At 35.9% G+C, this 27027-nt stretch overlaps 1 protein-coding gene across 1 annotated transcript; it reads left to right on the forward strand.

Annotated features, from left to right (window-relative positions):
* The first annotated feature begins 1803 nt into the window (after positions 1-1803).
* LRRD1 (leucine rich repeats and death domain containing 1) lies at positions 1804-26066 on the forward strand. Its single transcript, XM_040471594.1, is given in 10 exon segments — positions 1804-2149; positions 2494-3069; positions 3303-3609; positions 3612-3890; positions 3893-4075; positions 4078-4376; positions 8097-8295; positions 22438-22599; positions 25120-25237; positions 25880-26066. Coding segments are annotated over 10 exon segments (2547 nt in total). The 5' UTR covers positions 1804-1912.
* The last annotated feature ends 961 nt before the right edge of the window (positions 26067-27027 follow it).

Genomic DNA, 27027 nt, shown 5'->3' on the forward strand with positions numbered 1-27027 from the left:
TCAGGTCTTGTTTTTATTTTATTTTGAAATGATTTTAGATTTACAGAAAAATTGCAATAGTAAAGAGAATTCCTTTCTACCCTTCACCCAGCTTCTCCTAATAGTAACAGTTTTCATAATCATAGTACAATTATCAAAACAAGAATACTACTAACTAAACTACAGACTTTATTTGAAATTTATGTTTTTCATTAAGGTCTTTTTTCTGTATCATAATGTAACCCAGGATCCCATATTACATTTAATTGTCAAGTCCCCTTAGTCTCTGACAGTCTATGACAGTTCTGAGTCTTTTTTGTCTTTTATGTCCTCAATATTTTTGAAGATAACTGATCAGTTTTTTTGCAGAATGTCCCTCAATTTGGATTTGTGTGATTTTTTTTCCTGATTTGACTGAGCTTATGCATTTTTGGCAAGAAAAGAGAGCAGAAAAAAACAGCATTTAACATATTGCTGGCTTTTATAATATTTAAAACTTTTATAATGTTTAGAATTCTTGCCTTGAGTAAAGTTGGCCTGTAACTTTTCATACTGTCCGTACTACGTGTTGATGTCAATGTTAATGTGAGTGTCATAAAACAAGCTGGAAAATGTTCCCTCTTTTTCTATCCTCTTGGAGAGTCTGTGAAATGTTGACACCATACCAGTTTAATAGAAAGGATTTAATATATGGAGTTGTGCAGACAAATATTGGAGACCAGAAAAGTAAAGGGGGAACTTCAGTAACACAGAAGATGGTAAAGGATGAAGGGACCAGGGAAAGAGGTTGGGTTATTAAGAACTCCACACCCAGAGGACAGACCTACAGAGCTGGGATCCAGACCTCTGAGGGGGTCCTGCCAGCTGTGTGGGTACTTCAGAAATCACACAAAAGACTCGCAGTCAAGCTTCAGTTCTTAAAAAGTTGTTTTACTTCTAGTTATTCTTACAGAAAGCATCTCTTTATTAAGATATTTTACTTCCACCTATTAGAAAGTTATCATAATGTAATGAATTTGTTAGGAAAAGACACTTCAGTACCATATATAAACCTATAATGTCCACAATGCAAATGGCACTCTGTGCATGTCAGGGAGGTCTGGTGTTCCATCTTCCAAAAATTTGCTAAACTCTTTCATTCCTTCACATCTCTTTTCTCATTTTCTTTGACTTTTTTTTATTCCTTTCTATAATTTTTTAGAAAGAGAAACCTTTAAAAAATTTTTAAATGTTAATTCATCAAAAAATTTTAAAAATGTTTATTTTTGAGAAAGAACATGAGAGGGGGAGAGGCAGAGAGAGAGAGAGAGACAGAGAATCTGAAACAGGCTCTCCGCTGACAGCAGAGAGCCCTATGCAGGGCTTGAACCCCCCAACTGCGAGGTCATGACCTGAGCCAAAGTCGAAGCTTAACTGACTGAGCTAGACAGGTGCCCCAAATGTTTATTTTTGAGAGGGGGAGGGTGCGTGGGAGCTGGGGAGGGGCAGAGAGATTGGGGGTCAGAGGATTTGAAGGAGGCTCTGCGCTGACAGTGGAGAGCCTGACGCCGGGCTCCAACTCATAAACCGTGGGATCATGACCTGAGCCAAAGTTGGGTGCTCGACTGAACAACCCAGATGCCTTTCTTTTCTATAATTTTAATGTGATTTCAAAAGTATCATGTGATACATGTATGTAATCAATAAACTATTTTTTTAACTAGCAATCATATGTAAAATTAACTTATTAGGTATAAATGTATTATTTTATATCTATTAAATTATTCATTATGGAATACGAATTATTTTAAAATTAATTTGTAATTTTGATATCTTTATTATATCTCTTCTTTTAACATCCACATTTGTTTTGTAGGTTCAAAGGAGAAATTTAACATGAAAATTAAAATTGAGTTACAGTCTTGTTTTGGTATAAAACATACCAGCAAATAAGATGTCTGAAAAGGAGGGTACTTCAGAAGAGCTAGAAGATATCACTAGTCAACGTAGGAAAGAATCTGGATCATGGTCAGAAGAGCCTGAATTTATTAAAGAAACATCAAATTCATTAGAGGAAGTTTGTAATGGGAAACCTTCCAGTCAGATTTGTGAAACACATCTTAGAAATGATAAATTGGGTTTATATGATGATACATCATATATATATATATATTGTCACTCTATAAATTGGGTATATATGATGATATATCATATATATATGTCACTCTATAAATTGGGTATATATGATGATACATCATATATATATATATGTCACTCTATATGACACCTTTCAGTCAAAAAGTGCTATTTCACAGGGGCGCCTGGGTGGCGCAGTCGGTTAAGCGTCCGACTTCAGCCAGGTCACGATCTCGCGGTCCGTGAGTTCGAGCCCCGTGTCAGGCTCTGGGCTGATGGCTCGGAGCCTGGAGCCTGTTTCCGATTCTGTGTCTCCCTCTCTCTCTGCCCCTCCCCCGTTCATGCTCTGTCTCTCTCTGTCCCAAAAATAAATAAAAAACGTTGAAAAAAAAATTAAAAAAAAAAAGTGCTATTTCACAAAGTCCACCATTATCAATGATTGAGATGGTTGCTGAAAATCAGGCTTTCACTGGCTTATCTCATGAAACATTAGAAAAAAACAGTGCACAACTCTCTGAGGAAAATCAGAAAGGACTTGGCTTAGGATCAGATAACTTTACAGTTAACCTCAAGGCCAAGGGTTTACAAGAATTCCCTAAGGACATCTTAAAAACCAAATATGTAAAATATCTATATTTGGATGAGACCCAAATCAAAAGTTTTAAAGGGGCAGACTCAGGTGATCTGCTAGGACTTGAAATTCTATCCTTGCAAGGAAATGGGTTATCATCATTTCTATCTGAAATTCAGTTACTTCATAATTTAAAGATATTAAATGTCAGTCATAATCAAATATCACATATACCTAAAGAAATATCACAGGTTGGGAATATCAGGCAACTCTTTTTTAATAACAATTATATTGAGAATTTTCCTTCTGGGTTAGAAAGTCTTGGAAACTTAGAAATTTTAAGTTCGGCTAAAAATAACTTAAGACATATACCAGACATTCTGTCTAGTTTGAAAAACTTGACAGTTCTCGGGGCGCCTGGGTGGCGCAGTCGGTTGAGCGTCCGACTTCAGCCAGGTCACGATCTCGCGGTCCGTGGGTTCGAGCCCCGCGTCGGGCTCTGGGCTGATGGCTCGGAGCCTGGAGCCTGTTTCCGATTCTGTGTCTCCCTCTCTCTCTCTGCCCCTCCCCTGTTCACGCTCTGTCTCTCTCTGTCCCAAAAATAAATAAACGTTGAAAAAAATTTTTTTAAAAAAAGAAAAACTTGACGGTTCTCAATCTGGAATATAATCAGTTAACAATATTTCCTAAAGCTCTGTGCTTCCTTCCAAAGTTAATTTCACTAAGCCTTACTGGAAACCTGATAAGCAGTTTGCCAAAAGAAATTAGGGAGCTTAAACATTTAGAAAAACTTTTACTGGATCATAATCAACTTACTTTTTTGGCTGTGGAGATTTTTCAACTGCTCAAAATGAAAGAAATCCTACTAACTGATAATAAACTGGAAGTTATTTCACAGAAAATTGAGAATTTTAAGGAACTCAGAATTCTAATACTTGATAAAAATTAAAAGAAATACCTGAGAAAATTTCCCACTGTGTAATGTTGGAATGCCTTAGTCTTAGTAATAACAAATTAACAGAACTTCCTAAGAACATCCATAAGCTAAAAAATTTAAGAAAACTCCATGTAAACAGAAATAATATAGTGAGAATACCTGAAAATATCTCACATCTTAGTAGTATGTTCAGTCTAGAATTTTCAGGAAATGTAATCACAGATGTTCCCATTGAAGTAAAAAATTGTAGAAAAATAACTAAAGTTGAATTGAGTTATAACAGAATAATGTTTTTCCAGTAGGTTTGTGTGCCTTAGATTCTCTTTATTATTTGAATTTTAATGGAAATTATATTTCAGAAATACCTGTGGATATATCTTTCATTAAACAATTGCTTCATTTAGAGTTAAATAAAAATAAACTCCTCATATTTTCTGAGTATTTATGTTCTCTTATTAATCTTGAATATCTAGATTTGGTAAAAACCAAATAAGGAAAATTCCACCATTTATTTCCAATATGGTATCACTCTGTGTTCTGATTTTATGCTGTAATAAATTTGAAGCTTTTCCTATAGAAGTATGTACCTTAGAAAATTTGCAAGTATTTGATCTTTCAACAAACCAAATACAGAATATCCTTTCAGATATCTGTAACCTAAAAAGAATCCAGAAATTAAACATCTCAAGCAATCAATTTATGTATTTTCCTATTGAGCTGTGCCAACTTCAATCACTGGAAGAGCTGAATATAAATCAGATAAATGGAAGAAAGGCAAGAAACTTATATTTTTGGCCTTGGAAGGAAGTTGGCATTGGAGGGGATTAGAATCTAAACTGTAGTGTATGTGTGTATGTTTTAAAATTAGCTGGAATATTTTATTTGTTTTAAATAGGCTTTTTTCTTTTAAACCCCAAACATGCCTTAAAAATATATTTCTCAACATGAAAGATTCACAGAAAAATATTTCATTAAAATGAAATTCTAAGTAACTAAAGCTGTCAATTTTATAGATTTCTTTTTATTTCAGTTTAATTATAAAAAGGAGTTTTAAAGCCATGGATTATAATATAAACACATTACAGAAAATTTGGAAAAATTGAGAAAAGTAAAAAAAAAAAATCATTCCAGAAGGATACTATTGTAAATATAACTATGGGCCACTGGTCATATGTTGATACAACTTACTTTTAGTGTTTTTTTTTTATGTATGTGGTTTATGTAAGCAATTATAAAAAGTTTCTACACTCAATTTTAGTTTCTTCTATTTTCACTTAATGTAAGCATTTCCACATAATATAACAAATCTTCCCAGTAATTAATTGTTAGAGCCAATACATGATTTATGTAACTAATCATCTGTTATTAAGTATTTAGAGATATTATAATTTTTCATCATATATAAGGCTATGATGAACTTCATAAAAACAACCTTCTTCATATTTTATTTCCTTAGGGAACTTTTCCTAAAGAACTGCTAGATAAATGGGAATAAATGTTCTTATAGTTTAGCATTTTACTTGAACATAAGAATGAATTTTATGGAAATACTTTAAAAAAATCAAACAATGTTGATTTATATTAAGATCTTAGTACACTAATGAAAAGGACCCAGCTATTATCTGGCTAAGTTTAATTTGACCATCAGTCAAATTAAAGTGCTTTGATAGAGCTGGACTATTATCTAGAGCAAGATTTCCCAAAGTTTGTCCTTAAAAACACTAGTCCTGTGAACTGCTCCTTAAAAATAGGTGGGTGGGGTGGGGTAGGGGGGAGAGGGGTTCCTGTGATTACATAGCTTTGAGAAGTACTGGTTTCTTCTCTTAAAGAATCACAATGAACGTTAGTGTATTAAAAGCTCTGTAGAGTCCTGCACTAAAGTAATTGGTTTGTTTCTATTTAACTCACATTTCCCAAAGTTACTTACCCTTTTTAAACCCAACACCTGCTATATAATACATTTCCAGAAAGGCTACTCCAGGGAATAGTTGCTTAAGTAGCTGGAGTGAAAAATGATGCATGTGTTTCAAAAGTTGTTATTGCACTAACAGGCACTTTTTGGTTCTGCATTATAATCAACTAATTCCTTGTCTGATTTATAATCATCTCACTTTCTCCTCCTGTATTTTACTGTGCAGATCTACAAGGTTGTGTCCTTAATCTCCTCTTTTTTATTAACTTCATCCCAGACCTCACCACACCATGCACATGACCCTCAAATCTGCGTAACTGGAACTGATCTCCACTACTACTTTAGTCCCATAGTTCTCAGTTTCCCTGGAAATTCCCTGTTCTTCTATTGTCTCAAACTCAACATGACTTCAGAATCAAACTCCTTTCTTTCCAATGTAACTCTCTTCACAACTCCATTTCTGTCTGTAATGCTGCTTTCTTCAGACCTACTAAATCTAGAAATCATGAAATTAACTTTCTTCCCTTTCCATCACTAGTTATACTGAAACTTACACCAAAATCGTCTCATTTTTTTCCTCTGAAAAAGTTCTTGGATCAACTTCTTCATTTTCCAGTGTCACTGTCTCCAACTGGTCCATGGTTATCACTTACTTCATGTCTAGACTACTCCAGGAGCCTCCTGAGTATTCTCTTTGATTCAGTCTCCTATTTCATCAGGACTTGTCAAAGCTATCAGATTTCCTTACTGAGAAAATTACAGAGTACTATTCTCAGGAATCCAGACTGCATACCTATAGCCTACTTGTGGCGAGTGGTTGCCAAGGGCAACATTATTACAACATCACTTCAAAGGTCACCAGATGGGGTGCCTGGCTGGCTCAGTCAATAGAGCATATGACTCTTGATCTTGGGCTGTGAGTTCCAGTCCCACATTGGGCATAGAGCTTCCTTAAAAGAAAAAGAGAGAAAAAGAAAGAAAGAAAGAGTAGGCAACCATGTAAAATAAAGCTGGATACCTTTTAAAAAAGAAAAATCACCAGATGGAAAAATGATTTATAAGAACTCTTTTCAAAATATATATATAATTGGAAATATCACTTTGATAACCCACTTGAGGTGAAAGTGAAGTGCCTAAAGGATTGGCAGATGGTCACTAAACAGTCATTTAAAGAAGATAAGTTCAGGTTCATCAGAAGGCTTTTATTTGGCTAAGTGAAGGATACCCAACAGGAGTCTTCCTTTCATAGTGGCTCTACTAGCACACAGTTCTTAGGTACTTCATCTAATAAATGTTGAGCAAATAGCGAAAAAGAATATTTGCCTGAAGGAAAGTCAAATTATGAACCTACCCACCTGTCTTGACCTGACTCCTACCTCCTAGGGCCAACTCTTAAGGCCTGCCATGGCCCAGTTCCATCTTCTTTCTCCAAACATACCTTCCTCTGCTTCCTATCACCTGTCTTTGCTGTTCACCTTCTCTCTGGCCCATTTTTATGCATGGTATTTGTCTTGTCTTCAGTGTCCTATGACTTCTACTCAATCCTACTCATTCTTTTTTTTTTTTTAAATATGTATTTATTTATCCCACGTGGTGTGAGATTATGATGTGAGCTGAAACCAAAAGGTAGATGCTTAACCAACTGAGCCACCCAGGTACCCTGAATCCTATTCATTCTTAAGGGGACATTCAAGTCCTATCTGCTACGTGAAGATTTCCTTTAGTTCTTTGATTTGTACTGATATACATTCTCTAAACTTCCACATATCTGTTATTGTACCCTTTATTTTGGCACTGGATTACCTATCATTTAATACTCTTTTCTGATGGTTTCATATGTGTGTATTTTGTTTCCTGAACTAAATTCTAATCTCCTTTAAGTTAGGGACTGTCTTTTATGCTTCTTTTATATATGGAAGAACACTGAGCACAATATTCAGTATTTACCTTGTTTGGTTATTTCTCAATTCAAAATTCTTTTGTTCACTTGTAGAACTTCCTTTGTTTCAAAAGCCATTTGTGATGGCCATATTTTCTCTGAATACATGTATTTCTTCTTCACCATATCAGGGTATCTTAATTCCTGTTATTTTGCAATGCTTTTTTGAGGCTATACTGCCAACCTGTGTGAGTCCATTCTAAAGGGGTTTACTGAGCATTTACTCAAAATATATCATGATTGGGAATGTGTACACAAAAAGTATAAAATGTATATTATGTCATTTAAAAATCCTAGGAAAATACACCAAGGGACTTTAAAAAGCACTGCTGATGAGAACAGGAATAAAGAGATAAAATGTGGTACAGAAAAGTTGGTAAAGACTTTAGGGAGGGAAGAAAGTGATAGTAAGGAACATCAAGTTCTGGGAGAGTGAGGAAAGTGGGTTAATAAGCCATAGGGTTGAATGGGTAGAATTGGTCAGACCGGGGAGGCACTTGGATGCCACAAAATATATTGTGGATTTTAGCAAGGAGGGTGAAAATATCCCTCTTTAAGACCAAAAAACCAAACTTCCATTTTAGACAAGGTTTTAGTCATAGAAATATTTATTAAAAATATAATTGTTTAATCTTTGTTACAGTTAACGAGACTTCCAGAAGAGCTGTCTAATATGACTCAGCTTAAAAGACTTGATATCTCAAATAATGCAATCAGAGAGATTCCAAGAAATATAGGGGAATTGAGAAGTTTGGTTAGTTTAAATGCATACAACAATCAAATATGTTATCTGCCACCATCTTTTCTATGTTTACATGATCTCCAGCAACTAAATTTCAGTGGCGAGTGTCAAGCGTAATCAATAAGCATAATCAGTAAGTAGAGTATTCGTGTCTAGGTTGCAAATTTTGCTGACAAGACAGAACAGCAGTTAACATAATGCATTAAGTGCTCATTGGAAGGAAATGCACATCTGAGGTACAGAAAATAAGAGCACAGCATAAGGTCCTGTTGCTTTCCTGAAAGACGTTATAACCAAACTGAGCACCTTGAACATATTCTCATTTCTTTTCTGTCCTCTCTGTCTATACCCAGTCAGTCAGTACTTCTTCCCTTTCTGAACCTGACCTCATCTCTCCCTCTACACAAACTTACCTACACAACCTTAGGTCAGCATTTTCTGTATTTTCCTTTCTGGCTCCCCTAATCCTACCCTTGTACATTACAATACTCAGATACCTTATAGTCTTCTACAAAGTAAATCATTAAATAACAACAAAAAAGTAAATCACTCACTCTAAAGGTATCAGAAATGATTTTCCAAAGCACAATAAATACCAGATTGGTATTTTTCTTAATAATTTTTATTATGGTGGTGCTTGGGTAGCTCAGTGACTTAAGTGTCCAACTCTTGATTTTGGCTCATGTCATGATCTCATGGTTCATGGGATTTGAGCCCCATGTTGGGCTCCAGGCTGACAGCATGAAGCCTGCTTGGGATTCTCTCTCCCTCTCTCTCTGCCCTTCCCCACTCGTACTCTCTTTCTCAAAATAAATAAACTTAAAAAAATAATTTTTATTATGAAATACTTTCAGAAAATTTATTATGAAAAACTTACAGAAAATAATAAATACCTAGGTACCTACTCCCAGATATAAGGAATGTTAACATTTTTGTTGTATTTACTCGATATATTTTTTAATTGTTAAGAAATAAAATAATGGAGTTGAAATTTCTTTTGTCCTTCTACCCAAACTAGAAGTAACCACTATACTGAAATTGGTATGTATCTTTTTTCCTTCCATGTTTTTATACATATATATAACCATAAACAAGTAATACTATTTTGAGTTTTTAAATTTTACTAAATCTTATCATGCTATATGATAGTGATTTACTACTCTAAAATTTGCTTTTTTCATTTGTCATATTTCTAAAATTAATCCATATTAATATATACATAGACTTATTTCATTCACTTTAAATCCTATATGATATTCAATTATACGGTTAAATAACAACCCATTACCTGGTTGGTAGACAGTTAGGTTGTTTCCAATGTGTTTGCTACTATAAACATCCTGTACATGTTCCTTGTGTACCTCTGCTTGAGTTTCTTTAGTGCGTATAGCTATAAGTAGAATTGCTGCATCAGAAGGTATGCACATCTTCAACTTTACCAGATTTGGGCAAATTGATCTCCAGTGGTTGTACCAGCTAAGCACATGAACCACTGTATTTATGAAATTCTATCTTTCAGTTGGAAGTAGTGTTTACAACCGGAGCCCTGCATCTTCTTAGATTTAGAGGCTTTTCAGAATAAAACAACAAAGGTCATCTTTTTTGGTCAGTAGTCCTAGTAACACAGTAAAACGTACAGTAATGCATCAATACTTAGATATAACGGAACTGACATTTTTCTCCTGAACCTCCCAAACTCCCGGTAAACTGGCTGTGCGGGTACATATCAGTCATTTTACTAATTTTGCAACAACTTGAAGTGAGTTGTAAAAACTCAGTCTGGCAACTGAATTTTTTTGCTCAACCTTTGTGTTTTGGCCAAGTTTTTCTATATTTTAAGGTTACCTAGTTTGTCCAAGGGCAGGATACACTCCACTCAACTACTATTTGTACACAAAAAAATCAGAGGCTGACAAGAGCCCTCTGACCCACTAGAAAATACAACGACGCGTCAGAAGCATAATTCTCTGGAGGCTTTCTGGTACTGAATCAAGACAGAATGGGAAGATCAAAGACTTTTCTGCAAGTGTTGCGTGTTCTCTGCTGGTCCGCATGAGAATTAGAAAAATATATGTCAGGATCCAACCAGGAGACAGAAATCACAACTTAATAACTAAGTATATATACATGTTGTTAACTACAGAAGTGAAAGAGTGAAAGAGAATTCGAAGTTCATGGTAAAGTAGCAATGGCAGGAAGCAATAACTACCCTATGGGTAAGAGAATAAAGTAGAAAAGACAGAATTATGAACACTCAGAAGCTTGAAGGAAGGGGTCTCTCTCTTGCCGCCCCCCCCCCCCCCCCGCGAAAACTCCTGAATTGTGAGATCATGACCTGCCCCGCAGTCAGTACTGATTGGCGGCTGCAGTACTGATTGACGGGTAGCGGCACCTGCGGAGGTCATGATTTCACAGTGCAGGAGCGGCACCTGCGGAGATCATGATCTCACAGTGAGGGAGTTTTAGCTTGCTGCAGGAGTTTTAGCTTTCGGCCACTTCAGGTTGGGGGGGGGCGGGAAGGGGAGGGAGAGAGAGGGAGAGGGAGGGAGAGAGAGGAAGAAGAGAGTGTGCGGGTGCGTGGGAGAGACTGCGCGCGCGCTAGTGCTAGTTCTGTGAGGGTTGGGACAAGTACAAACTTCAGTTCGTGTTGCTGATGGAGTAAGAGTGTTGCCAGGGTGACAGTAAAAGAAAAACTGTCAAGAAATGCTAAGAAGTAGGTTTGGAGCTAAGTGACAGTCGCTAAGCAACTGGCATGCTACAAGTCACCAGCTTTTATTGCCAAGTTTGAACTTAGAAGGGGTGAGTTCGAGTCTTGTCATTTAATCTGTTTCCTCTATTTATAAAGTGAAGCTAACCGAATATCCATGCTATAGATTTGTTTACAGACTGAATGAGACTTTGAAAGCAGGTAGCATACTGTGAAAGCATTATTCAAGCAAAAGATGTTCATATATTCTTGTGAAATAATCATCTCTGTCACAAACTAGCAAATTTAGGAAGATAACCCTTATGAACCATCAACAAGATGGGAAAGCTTATAACTTCTGCTTGTTAACAGACTTGTGGGAATATAATTAGATAAAACTTATGAAAATAGTTTCACAAATGTGAGGTAATATACCAATGAAAGGGATTTATAGCATGGGCTCATAGCATGGGTTTTGGAGTGGAACAGACCTTAGAATTCTAGCTCCATCTTTCAACAGGAATTTTTTTTTAACGTTAACCTTCTGTTTCCTAATCTGTAAATGGAAATGGTATCTACTCTTTGATTTGTGAGGATTAAACAGTTAACTACTAAGCACAAAAACTGATGCAATATAGGTTTTAAACAGGTGTTGGAGCCTCTCTCCAAGAAGCCAAAATAACAAATGAAAGGAAGTAGATTGGCATGTAAACTGCCTGTGGTTGTCCTCATGGAGAAGGACAGTTATCTTGCCTTACAGTTCTCTCTACAGGCCTTGATAATTCTACCCTGCAGGTTTGCATCTTCTCCTACCTGTAAGACAGCTAGTTAAGCTAGTACTGTTCTATCTGTTGTTTACAGCTGGCGTCTGTTCTGATGGGTCAGTGCTTGTGCCAAATAAGTTGTTAAATTTTTTTTAAAGAAAATTTTTAAAATATACCTTTTAATGTTTATTTTTGAGGAAGAGAGACAGAGTATGAATGGGGGTGGGGCAGAGAGAGAGGGAGACACAGAATCTGAAGCAGGCTCCAGGCTCTGAGCTGTCAGCACAGAGCCCAAAGCGGGGCTCGAACTCGTAAACCATGAGATCATGACCTGAGCCAGAGTTGGATGCTCAACCGACTGAGCCACCCAGGCGCCCCAGTTGTTAAATATTTTAAATAGCACAACTGCTTACATGTACTAATGTAACAGCCTCTGAAAGGACTCCTACCTATATAGCCTCTCTCTTTCACTTTGTTGCTGCCGTATTTAAAAACATTTTTAGGGGCGCCTGGGTGGCGCAGTCGGTTAGGCGTCCGACTTCAGCCAGGTCACGATCTCGCGGTCCGGGAGTTCGAGCCCCGCGTCGGGCTCTGGGCTGATGGCTCAGAGCCTGGAGCCTGTTTCGGATTCTGTGTCTCCCTCTCTCTCTGCCCCTCCCCCATTCATACACTGTCTCTCTCTGTCCCAAAAACAAATAAAACGTTGAAAAAAAATTTTTTTTAAACATTTTTATTAAAGTATAATATACATAACAAAAAGAGTACATACTGTCTCAAGAGATTAAAATTAAAAGTAGAGCTACCATATAATCCAGCAATTCTATTTCTGGGTATTTATCTGAAGGAAAAGAAAACAGTAACTCAAAAAGATATGTGCACCTCATGTTCATTGCAGCATTATTTACTTAAGTGTCCATCAATGGATGGATGGATGAAGAAAATGTGGCTTGTACACACACACACACACACACACACACACACACACACACACACACACACACTGGAGTATTATTCAACCATAAAAAGAAGGAAATTTTGCCATTTGCAACTACATAGATGGACCTGGAGGGCATTTTGTTAAGTGAAATAAGCCAGACAAAAACAAATACTGTATGATTTTACTTACATGTGGAATCTAAAAACTGAACTCATAGATAAGGAGAACAGATTGATGGTTGCCACAGGTGGAGCTGGGCAAAATGGATAAAGGGTAACAAAAGGTACAAACTTTCAGTTACAAAATAAATAAGTTCCGGGATGTAATGTACATCATGGTGACTATAGTTAATAATATTTTTGGTATATTTAAAAGTTGTTAAAAGAATAGATCCTAAAAATTTTCATTGCGAATTTGTAACTATGTATTTTTTTAAATGCTCATTTATTTTTGAGAGAGAGAGGGCAAGCGAGGGAGGGGCAGAGAGAGAGGTGGGGACGGGACTGATGATCCAAAGCAGGCTCTGCATTTACAGCAGCAAGCCCAATGTGGGGCTCAAACTCATGAACCTCAAGACCATGACCTGAGAAGAAGTTGGACACTCAACTGACTGAGTCCCCCAGGCACCCTGTAACTATGTGTTGTGATGGATGTTAACTAGACTTATTATGTTGACCATTTCACAATATACAAATGTTGAATCATCATGTTATACATCTGCAACTAAAATGTTATATGTCAATTATAATTCAATTTTTTAAAAGTACATATTTTAAGTATACAGCTCAATGAACTTTCACACACTGAACAAACCCATATTTCAGAACCTCGATCAGGAGACAAGACATTCCCAGAAATCCTTTCTTATGCCATTCCAGTCACTTTTCCCCTTTCTCTCAACCAAGGGTAAACACTATCATGATTTCCAATAGTGGGCCTTAAATGAAGTCATGAAGTATATACTCTTTTATACCTGGATTCTTTCACTCAACATTATGTTTGTGAAATTCACTCATGTTACTCTGGGTGGCTGTGGACAATTCACTCTCAGTGCTATTCATATTCTGCTGTTGATAAACATTTAGCAGAAAAGCAATTCTTTTCTTGTGGTCAGTAAAAAAATGATTTTAATCCTTTTAAATTTATTTGGACTAGCTTTATGGCTCAGCATATAGGATACCTTGATAGATACACCATACACCCTTTTTTTAATACAAATTTTAGTCAACAAACAGTGTAATATTGGTTTCAGGAGTAGAATTCAGTGATTCATCAATTACATTCAACACCCAATGCTCATCACAACAAGTGCCCTCCTTCCTATCCATTATCTATCTAGCTCATCTCTCACCCACCTCCTTCCATCAACCCTCGGTTTGTTTTCTATTTTATGAGTCTCTTGTGGTTTGTTTTCCTCTCTCCTCTCCATCCCCCCTTCCCATATGTTCATCTGTTTCATTTCTTAAACTCCATATATGAGTGAAATCATATGGGATTTGTCCTTCTCTGATTGCCTTATTTTGCTTAGCATAATACATTCTAGCTCCAAACACATGATTGTAAATGGCAGGATTTCGTTCTTTTTGATGGCTTAGTAATATTCCATTGTATATATATGCCACCTCTTCTTTATCCATTTATCGACTGTTGTCGATTATTGTTGATAATGTTGCTATAAGAACTGGGGTACATGCACCCCTTCAGATATATATTTTTGTATCCTTTGGGAAAATACCTACTAGTGCAATTGCTGGGTCATAGGGTAATTCTATTTTTAATTTTTTGAGGAGCCTCCATACTGTTCTCCAGAGTGGCTGCACCAGTTTACATTCCCATCAATAGTGCAATCACACACTATACACTCTTTAAAAAATATACTCTGAAATGTTAGCTACAGTGTTTTATGAATATCATATTAAGTCCAGATGGTTGATAGTTTTGTTGGAATCTTCTGTCTTTACTGGTATATTATCTTGTTATGCTTTAGAAAATAGCATTAAAATCCAAAACTATGGTTGTGTAATTGTGTATTTGTTGCTTTCATTGTCAACTTTTTTCATGTATTTTGAAGAACTGTTATAAGAAAATGCACATATATGATTATTATGACTTTCAATTCTAATACATTTTTTTATCATCTGAAATCCCCAAATGTCCCTCTTTATTCCAGTAATAATCTTTATCTTGAAGGGTATTTTATCTAATATTAAGATAGCCACTCCAGTTTTGTTAAGCTTACTGTTCACATGGTATATCTTTACTATCAATTTACTTTCAACATATGTGTCTTTATATTTAAAGTATATCCCTTGCAGGCACCTGGATAGCTCAGTTGGTTAAGCCTCTGACTCTTGATTCTGGCTCAAGTCATGAGATGAAGCCCCATATCTGGCTCTGTGTTGACAGCATGGAGCCTTCTTGGGATTCTCTCTCATCTCTCTGCTCCTCTCTAAGTAAAATAATAACTGATTAGCTAACTAAGTATTACAAAATAAAGTACATCCCTTGTAGACAAAATGTAGTTGGGCCTTGATTTTCATCCTTTCTGGCAATCACTGCCTTTAACTGGAGTATTCAGTCAATGAACATTTAATGTAATTATTGGTATAGTTGGATTTAGATCAGCCATTTCACCACTTGTTTTCTGTTTCTCTCCTCTGTTAACTCTTTTTCTGTCTTCTGTTGAACTATTCTTGTTTAGTTGCTTTCAAGATGTTCTCATCTTTGGTTTTCAGCAGTTTGACTATGTTGTGCCTAAGTGTGTTTTTTATTATAATTTAGGTGAAATTCACACAACATAAAATTAACAATTTTAGAGTGAACAATTTTGGTGGCATTTAGCACATTAACAAAGTACTACAATGTACCACTACCTCTATCTGGTTCCAAACATTTCATCAACCCCAAAGGAAGCTTTTACTCATTATTAAACAGTTACTCTCTGTTCTCCCCTCTCCTCTCCCTCTTGTAACCATCAATGTACAGGACACCTCTATGAAGATGCCTAATATTATGGATGTGTCATACAAATGGAATTGTATAATATATGACATTTCTGGATTGACTTCTTTCACTTAATGTTTTCAAGTTTCATCCATGTTGTAGCTTGTATGAGTAGTTCCTATTATGGCTGAATAGTATTACACTGTATGTATATAATACAGCTTGATGATCCATTCATCCTCTGATGGACATTTGGGCTGCTTTCATCTTGTGGCTATTGTGAATAATGCTGCTATGAACATGTTCACACATGTGTTTATTTCGGTATGTTTTCAATTCTTTGGGGCATATTCCTAGAGATAGAATTCCTGTGTCATATGGTAATTTTGTATAATGTTTTGAGGAACTGTCAAATTGTTTTCCACAGAGGTAGAACCATTTTACAGTCACACCAGCAATGTACAACAAGTGCAGTTTCCCCATATCCTTGTCAATATCTGTTGTTTTACAAGTTTTGGATTACAGTTATGCTAATGAATGTGAAATGGTTTTGATTGAAATTTCCCTAATGACTAATGATGTTTAGCATCTTTTTTAGGTGCTTGTTGGCCATATGCATATGTGTTTGGAGAAATGTCTATTCAAGTCTGTGGCCCATTTTTAAATTGGTTTTTAATTGGGTTATTTTGTTGCTAAGTTGAAAGAGCCCCTTATATATTCTGAATACTAGATCCTTATCAGATATGTTTTACAATTAATTACTTCCTTTCTATAGACTGTCTTTTCATTCTGGATAATGTCCTTTGATACATAAAAGTTTTAAATTTTCATGAACTCCAATCATCTAGTCTTTCTTTTTGTTGCTTATGTTTTTGGTGTCATAACTAAAAATCTATTAGCACAATCCAAGATCACTAAGATTTGTCCCTATGTTTGGGGCGCCTGGGTGGCTCAGTCGGTTGAATGTCCACCTTCAGCTCAGGTCATGATCTCACACTCCATGAGTTCGAGTCCTGCGTCAGGCTCTGTGCTGACAGCTCAGAGCCTGGAGCCTGCTTCACATTCTGTGTCTCCCCCTCTCTCTGCCCCTCCCCTGCTCATGCTCTGTCTCTGTCTCAAAAATAAAATAAAAACATCTCTTTAAGTTATTAATTCATTTTGAGTTAATTTTTATATTTGGTGTGAGGTAAGAGATCCACTATGATTCTTTTGCATGTGGATTTGTAGTTATTCTAGCACCATTTTTTGAAGATTATTTTTCCCCTTTGCATGATCTGAGCACCCTTGTTAAAAATTAACTGGCCAACTCTGGAAAACAGTATGGAGGTTCCTCAAAAAATTAAAAATATAGCTACCATATTACTGCTAGGTATTTATCCAAGGAATACAGGTATGCTGTTTCAAAGGAACACATGCACCCCAATGTTTATAGTAGCACTATCAACAATAGCCAAAGTATGGAAAGAGCCCAAATATCCATCGATGGTTGAATGGATAAACAATGGGCGCCTGGGTGGCGCAGTCGGTTAAGCGTCCGACTTCAACCAGGTCACGATCTCACGGTCTGTGAGTTCGAGCCCCGCGTCGGGCTCTGGGCTGACAGCTCAGAGCCTGGAGCCTGTTTCCGATTCTGTGTCTCCCTCTCTCTCTGCCCCTCGCCCATTCATGCTCTGTCTCTCTCTGTCCCAAAAATAAATAAACGTTGAATGGATAAACAAGACGTGGTATAAACACACACACACACACACACACACACACACACACACACACACACACACTGAAGTATTACATGGCAATCAAAAAGAATGAAATCTTGCTATTTGCAACTACGTGGATGGAACTAGAGGGCATATGCTAAGTGAAATTATTCAAAAGAAAGATGAATATCATATGACTTCACTCATAGGAGGACTTTATGATACAAAACAGATGAACATAAGGGAAGGGGAGCAAAAATAATATAAAAACAGGGAGAGGGAAAAAACATAAGAGACTTAAAAATAAAGAACAAACAGAGGGTTGCTGGAGGGGTTGTGGGGGGGGATGGTCTAAATGGGTAAGGGGCTTAAGGAATCTACTCCTAAAATCATTGTTGCACCATGTGCTAATGAACTTGGATGTAAATTATAAAAAATAAATAAATTAGAGAAAAAAAATTAATTGGTCATAATATGTGGATTTATTTCTGGACTCTCAATTCTATTCCATTAGTCTGTATGTCAAACCTATGCCAATCTCACACTATTTTCCACTTAGTTAACATAAAATGTAATATTAGTTTTAGGTGTAGAATATAGTGATTTAACACTTCCATACATCACCTGGTGTTCATTACAAGTGCACTCCTTAATCCCCATCACGTATTTAACACACCCCCCTACCTACCTCCTTTCTGGTAACCATCAGTTTGTTCTCTATATTTAAGAATTTGTTTCTTGGTTTGCCTTTCTCTCTCTTTTTTACCCTTTTGTTTTGTTTCTTAAATTCTATGTATGAGTGAAGTCAGTTTCTCCGACTGACTTACCGTAATACTCTCTAGCTCCATCCGTGTCAATGCAAATGACAAGATTTCATTCTTTTTATGGCTGAGTAATAGTCCATTGTATTACATGTATCACATCTTCTTTATTCAACAGTCGATGGAAATTGGGTTGTTTCCATAATTTGGCTATTGTTGATCATGCTGCTGTAAGCATCGGGATGCATGTATCCCTTTGAATTAATATTTTTTACTCTTTGGGTAAATATCTAGTAGTGCAATTGATGGATCGTAAGGTCCTATGTTTAACTTTTTGAGGAACCTCCATGCTGTTTTCCAGAGTGGCTGCAGCAATTTGCATTCCCACCAACAGTGCACAAGGTTCCCCTTTCTCCACATCTTTGCCAATACCTGTTGTTTCTTGTGTTGTTGATTTTAGCCATTCTGACAGGTGTGAGGGGATATCTCATTGTAGTTTTGATTTGCATTTTCCTGATGATCAGTGATGTTGAGCATCTTTTCACATGTCTGTTTGTTACCTGTATGTCTTCTTTGGAGAAATGTCTATTCATGTTTTCTGCCCATTTTTAAAATGGATTACTCATTTTTGGGGTGTTGAGTTTCCTAGGTTCTTTATATATTTTGAATATTAACTATCAGATATGTCATTTGCAAATATTTTCTCCCATTCCATAGGTTGCCTTTTCGTTTTGCTGATTGTTTCCTTCACTGTGCAGAAGCTTTTTATTTTGATGAAGTCCCAATAGTTTATTTTTGTTTTTGTTTCCTTGGCCTTAGGAGACATATCTAGAAAGAAGTTGCTACAGTTGATGTCAAATAAGTTACTGCCTGTGTTCTCTTGTAGGATTTTTATGGTTTCAGGTCTCACATTTAGGTCTTTATTCCATTTTAAATTTATTTTTGTGTATGGTGTAAGAAAGTGGTCCAGTTTCATTCTTTTGCATGTTGCTGTCCAGTTTTCCCAACACCATTTGTAGAAGAGACATTCTTTTGCCATTTAATATTTTTCCTGCTTTGTCAAAAATTAATTGGCCATATAATTGTGGGTTCATTTCTGGGTTTTTTATTCTGTTCTGTTGATCTATGTATCTGTTTTTGGGTCAGTACCATACTGTTTTGATTACTACAGCTTTGTAATATATCTTGCAGTCTGGAATTGTGATACATCCAGCTGTATTTTTATTTTTCAAGATTGCTTTGGTTATTTGGGGTCTTTTGTGATTCATACAAATTTTAGGATTATTTTGAAAAAGGAACAAAGTTGAAGGACTCCTGAAACCTGATTTTAAGCCTTATGAAAGGCTATGGTAGTAAAGTGTAGTATTGGCAAAATACCAGACATAGATCAGTAGAACACAATACATAGGCTAGAAATAGACCCATGCATATATGGTCAATTGATTTTTGACAAATATGCACATGTAATTCAACAGAGAAGATGGTATTTTCAACAAATGGTGCTGGAGCAACTAGATGACCAGAAGCCAAAAAACAAGATAAACTGCAACAATAATAAAACTTTGATCCACACCACATACCATATAAAAAAATCAACTCAAAATGAATCACAGATCTAAATGTAAAAGCTAAAACTATAAAACTTCTAGATAAAAACATAGAAGAAAATCTTTGTAACCTTGGCAAATATTTCTTAGATATAACACCAAAATCACAATCCTTAAAAAATTAATAAATTGAACTTCATCAAAATTAGAAACCTCTGCTCTTCAAAAAGTGTTGTTAAAAGAATGAAAAGAAAAGCCACAGACTGGAAGAAAATATTTGCTGAATATATAAAAAATAACTGTCAAAAGTCAACACTGAGCAGTTAACTCAATAAAAATTGGCATACAAGTTACGGAAAGAACCAAAATTTCCATCAACTGATGAATGGATAAAGGAGATATGGGACATATATATAATGGAATATTACTCAGCCATAAAAAAGAAAAATCTTGCCATCTGCAACAACATGGATGGATCTAGAGAGTATTATGCTAAGTGAAATAAGTCTAAGAAAGACAAATCCCATGTGACTTCACTCATATGTGGAATTGAAAAAACAAAGTAGATGAACATGGGGGGAAAAGAGGTAAACCAGGCAACAGACTCTTAACTATAGAGAATAAACTGAAGGTTACTAGAGGGGAGATGAGTGAGGGATGGGTTAAGTGGGTGATGGGTTAAGGAGGGCACTTGTAGTGATGAGCCACTAAATTCCACACCTGAAATTAATATTATACTGTATGTTAACTAACTGGAATGTAAATAATAACTTGAAAAAAAAGAAAAATTGGCATAAATTGTGAACACTTTACAAAGAATGTATATGAATGGCAAATAAGCATAAGAAAATATAATGATATCATTAGTCATGAGAGAAATATGAATTAAATCTACAATGAGATCTTTGTATTAGAATAACTAAAATTAAAATCTGACATTACCAAGAACTACACCTGGAACTCTGATACACTGATGGTAGGAATGCAAAAGGGTACACACTCTAGAAAACGGTTTCATAATTTCTTATAAAGTTATATGTATATTTACCATACAACCCATCAATCACACTCCAACTACACTTTTAAGCGAAATGAAAATTTAGATTCAATAAAAAACTGAGTACAAATATATAGAGTGGTTTTATTCATTATTTTTCATTATTTTTCATTTCATTTCATTTCATTTCATTATTTTTCATTATTTATTCATTCATATCAAGTGGAATCATTCTAAACATCACTTATTTAGTGGATGGATACATTATCACATCCATATAATGGAATACTTCTCATTAATAAAAAGGAACAAACTATTGCTATGTCAATAGACACCAATAAATCTCTAATGTATTATGCTAAATTAAAGTCAAACCCTAAATAGAATATGTTGTGACTTATATTTATTATACATATGCATAAACATTATATATTTATAATTATGGGCTTACAATGTTTATAAAACCCCATATACATATGTAGGTATGTATTTGTACATCTATCTGCACATACCCATTCCCAAAAGCAATGAGCAAAACTAGTATCCAGATCTCCAGATCTTGGTTTCTTTGTTTTTTTTGAGAGAGAAAGTGAGAGCATGCACAAGCAAGGGAGTGAGGGACAGAGTGAGAGGGAGAGAGAATCTCAAGCAGACTCCATGCCCAGTGCAGAGCTATCCCACAACCATGAAATCACAATCTGAGCCAAAATCAAGAGTTGGATGCTCAACCAACTGAGCTACCCAGGTGCCCCCAGATCTTGGTTTCTGAATGCCATTCTTCATTAAAAGGAAGCAGGTTCCTTTATTTATGACTATAAATAATATAACTATAAATGTATAAATAAAGGCAAACTTTAGGCCAGTTCCTCTCTAAATGATTACAAATTCTTACCTTGTCAGTTACCACAACTTTACTTTTTATGTTTAGTTTATATTGAGTAAGGTGATGTTGAAAACATATTTAGGGAAGTAGAGTTTAATTCACACTCCTTGATGGTGGACTAGACTTAGCTTAGTTTGGAACTCAGTTCTAAAAAAATAGAGTATGGACAAGAAAAGAATGACAACATTATATTGGAGAAACCTGGCAAGACACTAATTTAGCTGTGGGATCAAGCCTAACATCGCTAGTGATGTCATACAGGTATTAGGTACCTTTGCTGTGATATGATGAGAGTTCTTCACTTCTGTGGCATTCTTTCCAAAAAACCCCATAACCCAAGTGTTATCATGAGAAAATATATCAGGTAAATTCAAACTAAGGAATATTCTACAAAATACCTAGTCATTACTATTCAAAACTGTGAAGATCATGAAAAACAAGGAAAGACTGAGAAACTGTCTCGGACCAGAGGAGACTAAGAAGACATAACTATATGCAATGTGTTATCCTGGCATGGATTTTGGAACAGAAAAAGGACACCGATAGAAAAACTAATGAAATCCAAAATTGTCTGAAGTTTAATAGTAATGTGCCAATGTTAGTTTCCTAGTTTTGACAAATATAATATGATATTGTGAGATGATGACATTAGGGGAAACTAAATCTGGATGAGGAATCTATATTCAAGAATTCTCTACAATTTCTGCAACTTGCTGTAAATCTGAAATTATTCTAAACAATCTAATTATCCTTAAAAAATTACCATCACTTTCCCGTACTGTAAGAGGACAGCCTCTTAACTCATTTTTCCATCCTCTGAGAGAATGGAACCACAGCTCAGTTTCTATACATCCTCCTTTTCACGCCTAGCAAGTGGACTTCAGTAAGAATTTACATCTGCCAGCACTGTGAGGGTCCTCTGGTACTGTGCCAGTGAGACACAGTAAATGCTCCATAAATAGTTGTTTATCTTCATATTTTTCTTTATACAGAAAGGTATAATTCAATTATAATTTTTTTCTACTAGGAAATAATCTGACAGATCTGCCTAGGGATATCCACAACCTTTTTTCACCGAAGGAGATAAATTTTGATGATAACACTTTGCTGAGACCTCCTATGGAAATCTGTAAAGGAAAACAACTCTATACGATTGCACACTATCTAGAGAGGGCAGATCAAAGAGATGGTAAGTGATAAGTGAGTGATTCACTAGTTTACATGTCATTTTCTAGTATCATCTATAAATTAGAAAATAGTTTTCTTTCGTTAGAGGTTTTCAATCTGGCATAGGCATGGAAATATTCATTATCTTCCCTTTTCTGAAGGTTAGGAGTTTATTTTGATAATTCATATTATTTAATCTGTGTCCACACAAACTAAACCATTGAAAATAGGCAAACCCAAGTGGAGGGTTGGGCTGCTTTCCACCTGTTGGCCTCAATGCCCTTCAACAAGTTTTTCATTATGGTTGTGGCCAAACTTAGATATTCCACACAAAAATTTATTCACTGGTTCTGATCTGTATCACCATATATAGTTGCTCTAAAACTCTCATCTGGCCTTGAAGAAAGTCCTTCCATCTTTCCATTGAACCCAATCAGGTTTTGGCCCACTATGATCACCTATCTGCAGTCTGTGGGTAGTCTTCATTCTTTGTCCTTAAGCATTCCTTTGGTTGTCCCTGATTATTTCACACAGAAGGTCCATTTTCTTTAAGTGTCTTTCCACTGGACCAGATGGAGACTGGTTTCTCCAAGCCTCTGGGATGGAAGTTTCACTGTCCAATTTTTTCCTTGGGGCTAGATTCCCAACAACTAAGCTTTTTGCTAGGACTCTGACTTTGTTTCTTATAGCCAGTCCTTAGACTGGATTCAGATTTTGGTCTTCCAATTCAACGCAGTACTTAAGAAATATTAAATCAATTTAATACGTACTGATCCAGATTTGGGGAAAGGGAATATACAAAACTCTCCACCCAAATCATTCTACTATGTTCCCTGTCTGTGGGATCAGAAGCTTGCATCAGCATAATCTCATAATCTAGTGGTAGGGTCACTAAAATATACATATCGTTAAGCCACAATATACATGCATATGCATCACTACCAGTCAGAATTTTTTGCAAGATTTGGGCCTCACTGATGGAAGGAACCTAAGAGATAAAATTAAAAGTCACAGTAGCTGTTTTTTCTAACTTGCTAAGCAAGTTGGTTCTCCTAATTATTTTCATTAAAAAGGTATATTTTGTGGTAACTATTTCTATAAAATAAAGTTTTTTTGAAGTTTCCAAGGATCCATAAAGTATAGGAATACTGTTAGGAATACAGTACTTTAGAGAAGGGCTGTATAGTTACACAATTGAACTTCCCTGCTAAAATTCTGTTACTCAAGTTCCCAAGGAGGGAGGACTCATGTCATTCTATCCTCAATGGGGAAAGTGCAATGGGAAATGGCAACAGATCAAAGTCAGCAAAAATGAGAGAACCCTAGCCATTTGTCTCCTTTTTTAAAAGAAAAATTAGTGTTTATATTTGAGAGAGAGAGAGAGACAGAGTGCGAGCAGGGGAGGGGCAGAGAGAGGGAGTCACAGAATCTAAAGTAGGCTCCAGGCTCTGAGCTGTCAGCACAGAGCCCAACACGGGGCTTGAACTCACAAACCACCATGAGATCATGACCTGAGCCCAAGTTGGGCACTTAACTGCCTGAGCCACTCAGGTGCCCCTTTCCTTTCTATGTTCAAGGGGCCTTCATACTGCAGGCACCCAGGGACAGTAGAGAGGAAGTTGTCATGAGAAATGTATTTATTCCCCAATTAACAAAGAACATGGGGTTTCTTCCTTATGATTTTGCTTAGGATATTGGACTTTCATTTATATCATTAGCATACAATCTAGCCTGAGGGACTGAGATGATTATAGAGGGGTGGGAGATTGATAGTTCTTGAAACTTCCCAAAGTACCTTAGTCAACGAAATAAATCTAGTCCAAGATAGTTAGAAGCTTAAAAAAAAAAAAAAAAAACCTAAAAACTCTCTACTTACATCTAAGCTAGCATTCATTAAATAAGTCATTTGAATATAAAATATACATATACACACTATATCTATAGTAGATGTGAACTCGGTTTCTCATGGTGGTACACGAAGAAGCCCATTAAGAAGCCAGAATCAAAGGAAAGAGTTAAATTCATTTCAAGCCATGAAAGGATTAAAGAAAGGGTTTCAAAATCACTTTGAGGTTACTTATAATATACTTTTAATTTTTTTTTTCAACGTTTATTTATTTTTGGGACAGAGAGAGACAGAGCATGAACGGGGGAGGGGCAGAGAGAGAGGGAGACACAGAATGGGAAGCAGGCTCCAGGCTCTGAGCCATCAGCCCAGAGCCCGACACGGGGCTCGAACTCACGGACCGCGAGATCGTGACCTGGCTGAAGTTGGACGCTTAACCGACTGCGCCACCCAGGCGCCCCTATAATATACTTTTAAATGGCCATTTTATGTTGTAGGTTATTCAGATTTTAGAAAAAATAGAACAAATGATTCAAATTTCAGTTTGTAAATTAGGTCTGCATCTTCTTTTCAATTTTACTTGACATGGACATTTGATAGGAGCACAGAATAAGGAACCCAGATTTAATATTAACCCAAAGTAGAGTATATTTTTCAAAAGAGATGGCTTATATTTTCTTTTATGTTCAAATGTAGAGAAAATCCTAGAGAAGATCTTCAACATAGTTGCCAAAAATATCACTGAAACAAATTTTAAGTTTTTGTGTCAAAAACCAAGCTTGGCAATCTCAGAAACAGATATGCCTACAAAGAGGTATGTATGAGTGACAATATGTGGTATAAGCTTATTCTCATGTTGGTTTATATCATATTGATATTATAAGGTTTTGAAACAGTCATATTAACATGAATTCTAATTTGCTGTAAAAGACTCTGATTTTAGTTTACTATGTATTTGTGAATCATGTGAGTAGAGTAGTTAAGAGTAAGGGCTCTCAAGGCAAACTGCTTGGCTTTAAATCACAACGAGTTTTGTAACCTTGTATAAGTCCCTTAACTTACAGGTGCTTCAGTTTCTCCACTGGTAAAATAGATATATTTAACTAAGAGAGTGTCATGAGATTAAATTATTAAGCATGTAGTACTATAGAAGTAATACACTGCCTGAGAATAAATAACCCACAATTATTGTTTTGAGATCTTGAGTAAATCTCTTAGAACTGAATGTTAATTGAATTGATTTCCTACCAGGAAATAAGGGTTGGCATGGGGCTAACATTCATTCACTATTTGCCAAGCTCTGTGCTAAATTTTATATAAACTTTCTTCATCAATTAATTTAATCCTCACTTCAATCAGGTAAATTGGTTTGAAAATGTAGGGGAGTAATATTGAAGTAACTTAAAACAATGTTCTTAATTGGTCATTAAAATAATATTATCTTTAAAATTTTCAGCACTGTTTCATTAAGTGAGAGAGTCCGCCAAGCACTTAATAGGTGGAAAACAGAAAGTAACAACCTGTCACTAACTATAGCTGCTTTAACAGACCAACTAACTCGGGCACTAATGATGATAGGAGCATATGAAATTATGGACAAAATAACAGCTTTAAAAGTTTTTACACGTGCAATTAAATTCTGAACAGTGTACTCATAATAAAAACTGAAAATTTATAATGTACTTACATAATTAAAACTGGACAAAAGAGAATTGCATGTCATGTCTCTTTTCATGCATTCCTAAGAGATAATGATAATTTATGGCTATCACTTTAATCACTGTGATAATAAAATATCACAGACACTGGTTTGTGTATTTGTCATGTTGCCCTGGAATTATGATAATAATAAAAAAATTTTTTGTTTATTTTGAGAAAGAGCGGGGGAGGGGCAAAGAGACAGGGAGAGAGAGAATCTCAAGCAGGCTCTGTGCTGTCAGTAAGAGCCCAGCATGGGGCTCAATCCCACAAATTGTGAGATTATGATCTGAGCCAAAATCAAGAGTTGGACGCTTAACTGACTGAGCCACCCACATGCCTTGGTAATGATTTTTAAAAAGAAATAATTCCACTTAAAAATTCTTTGTTATAGGGGCACCTGGTTGGCTCAGACAGATAAGTGCCGGACTTTAGCTCAGGTCATGATTTCATGGTTCGTGGGTTCGAGCCCTGCCGTCAGGCCTGGAGCCTGCTTCAGATTCTATGTCTCTCTCTCTCTCTCTCTGCTCCTCTCTCACTTGCACTCTGTCTCTCTCTCTTCTCTCTCATAAATAAACATTAGAAAAAAAATTTTTTTAATTCTTTGTTATATAATGCTTTTATACAACCCAGGATTTATAGGTAATAAGGTCATTAGTAACTTTCATTGGAGTTAGAAAGCAGGGCAATTTTGTTTTAGAGGCTAGCTTAAAAACTGAAATTCATGTACCATTCCTACTGTTTCTTCATTAGGAATGGGAGAGCTCTGTTAAATATAAACCAGAGCCAAGATCAGTAATCCTCTACAGATCTCCCTCAATTTTTAATAGGGTCCCATCCCGATAAATCCAATATGAATTTAAAATAACGTAAATCCAAAAAGCAGTTTATACCACATCTTCTTTA

This window comes from Herpailurus yagouaroundi, unplaced genomic scaffold, assembly GCF_014898765.1.
Source record: "Herpailurus yagouaroundi ecotype Mexico unplaced genomic scaffold, PumYag 100, whole genome shotgun sequence".
NCBI lineage: Eukaryota > Metazoa > Chordata > Mammalia > Carnivora > Felidae > Herpailurus > Herpailurus yagouaroundi.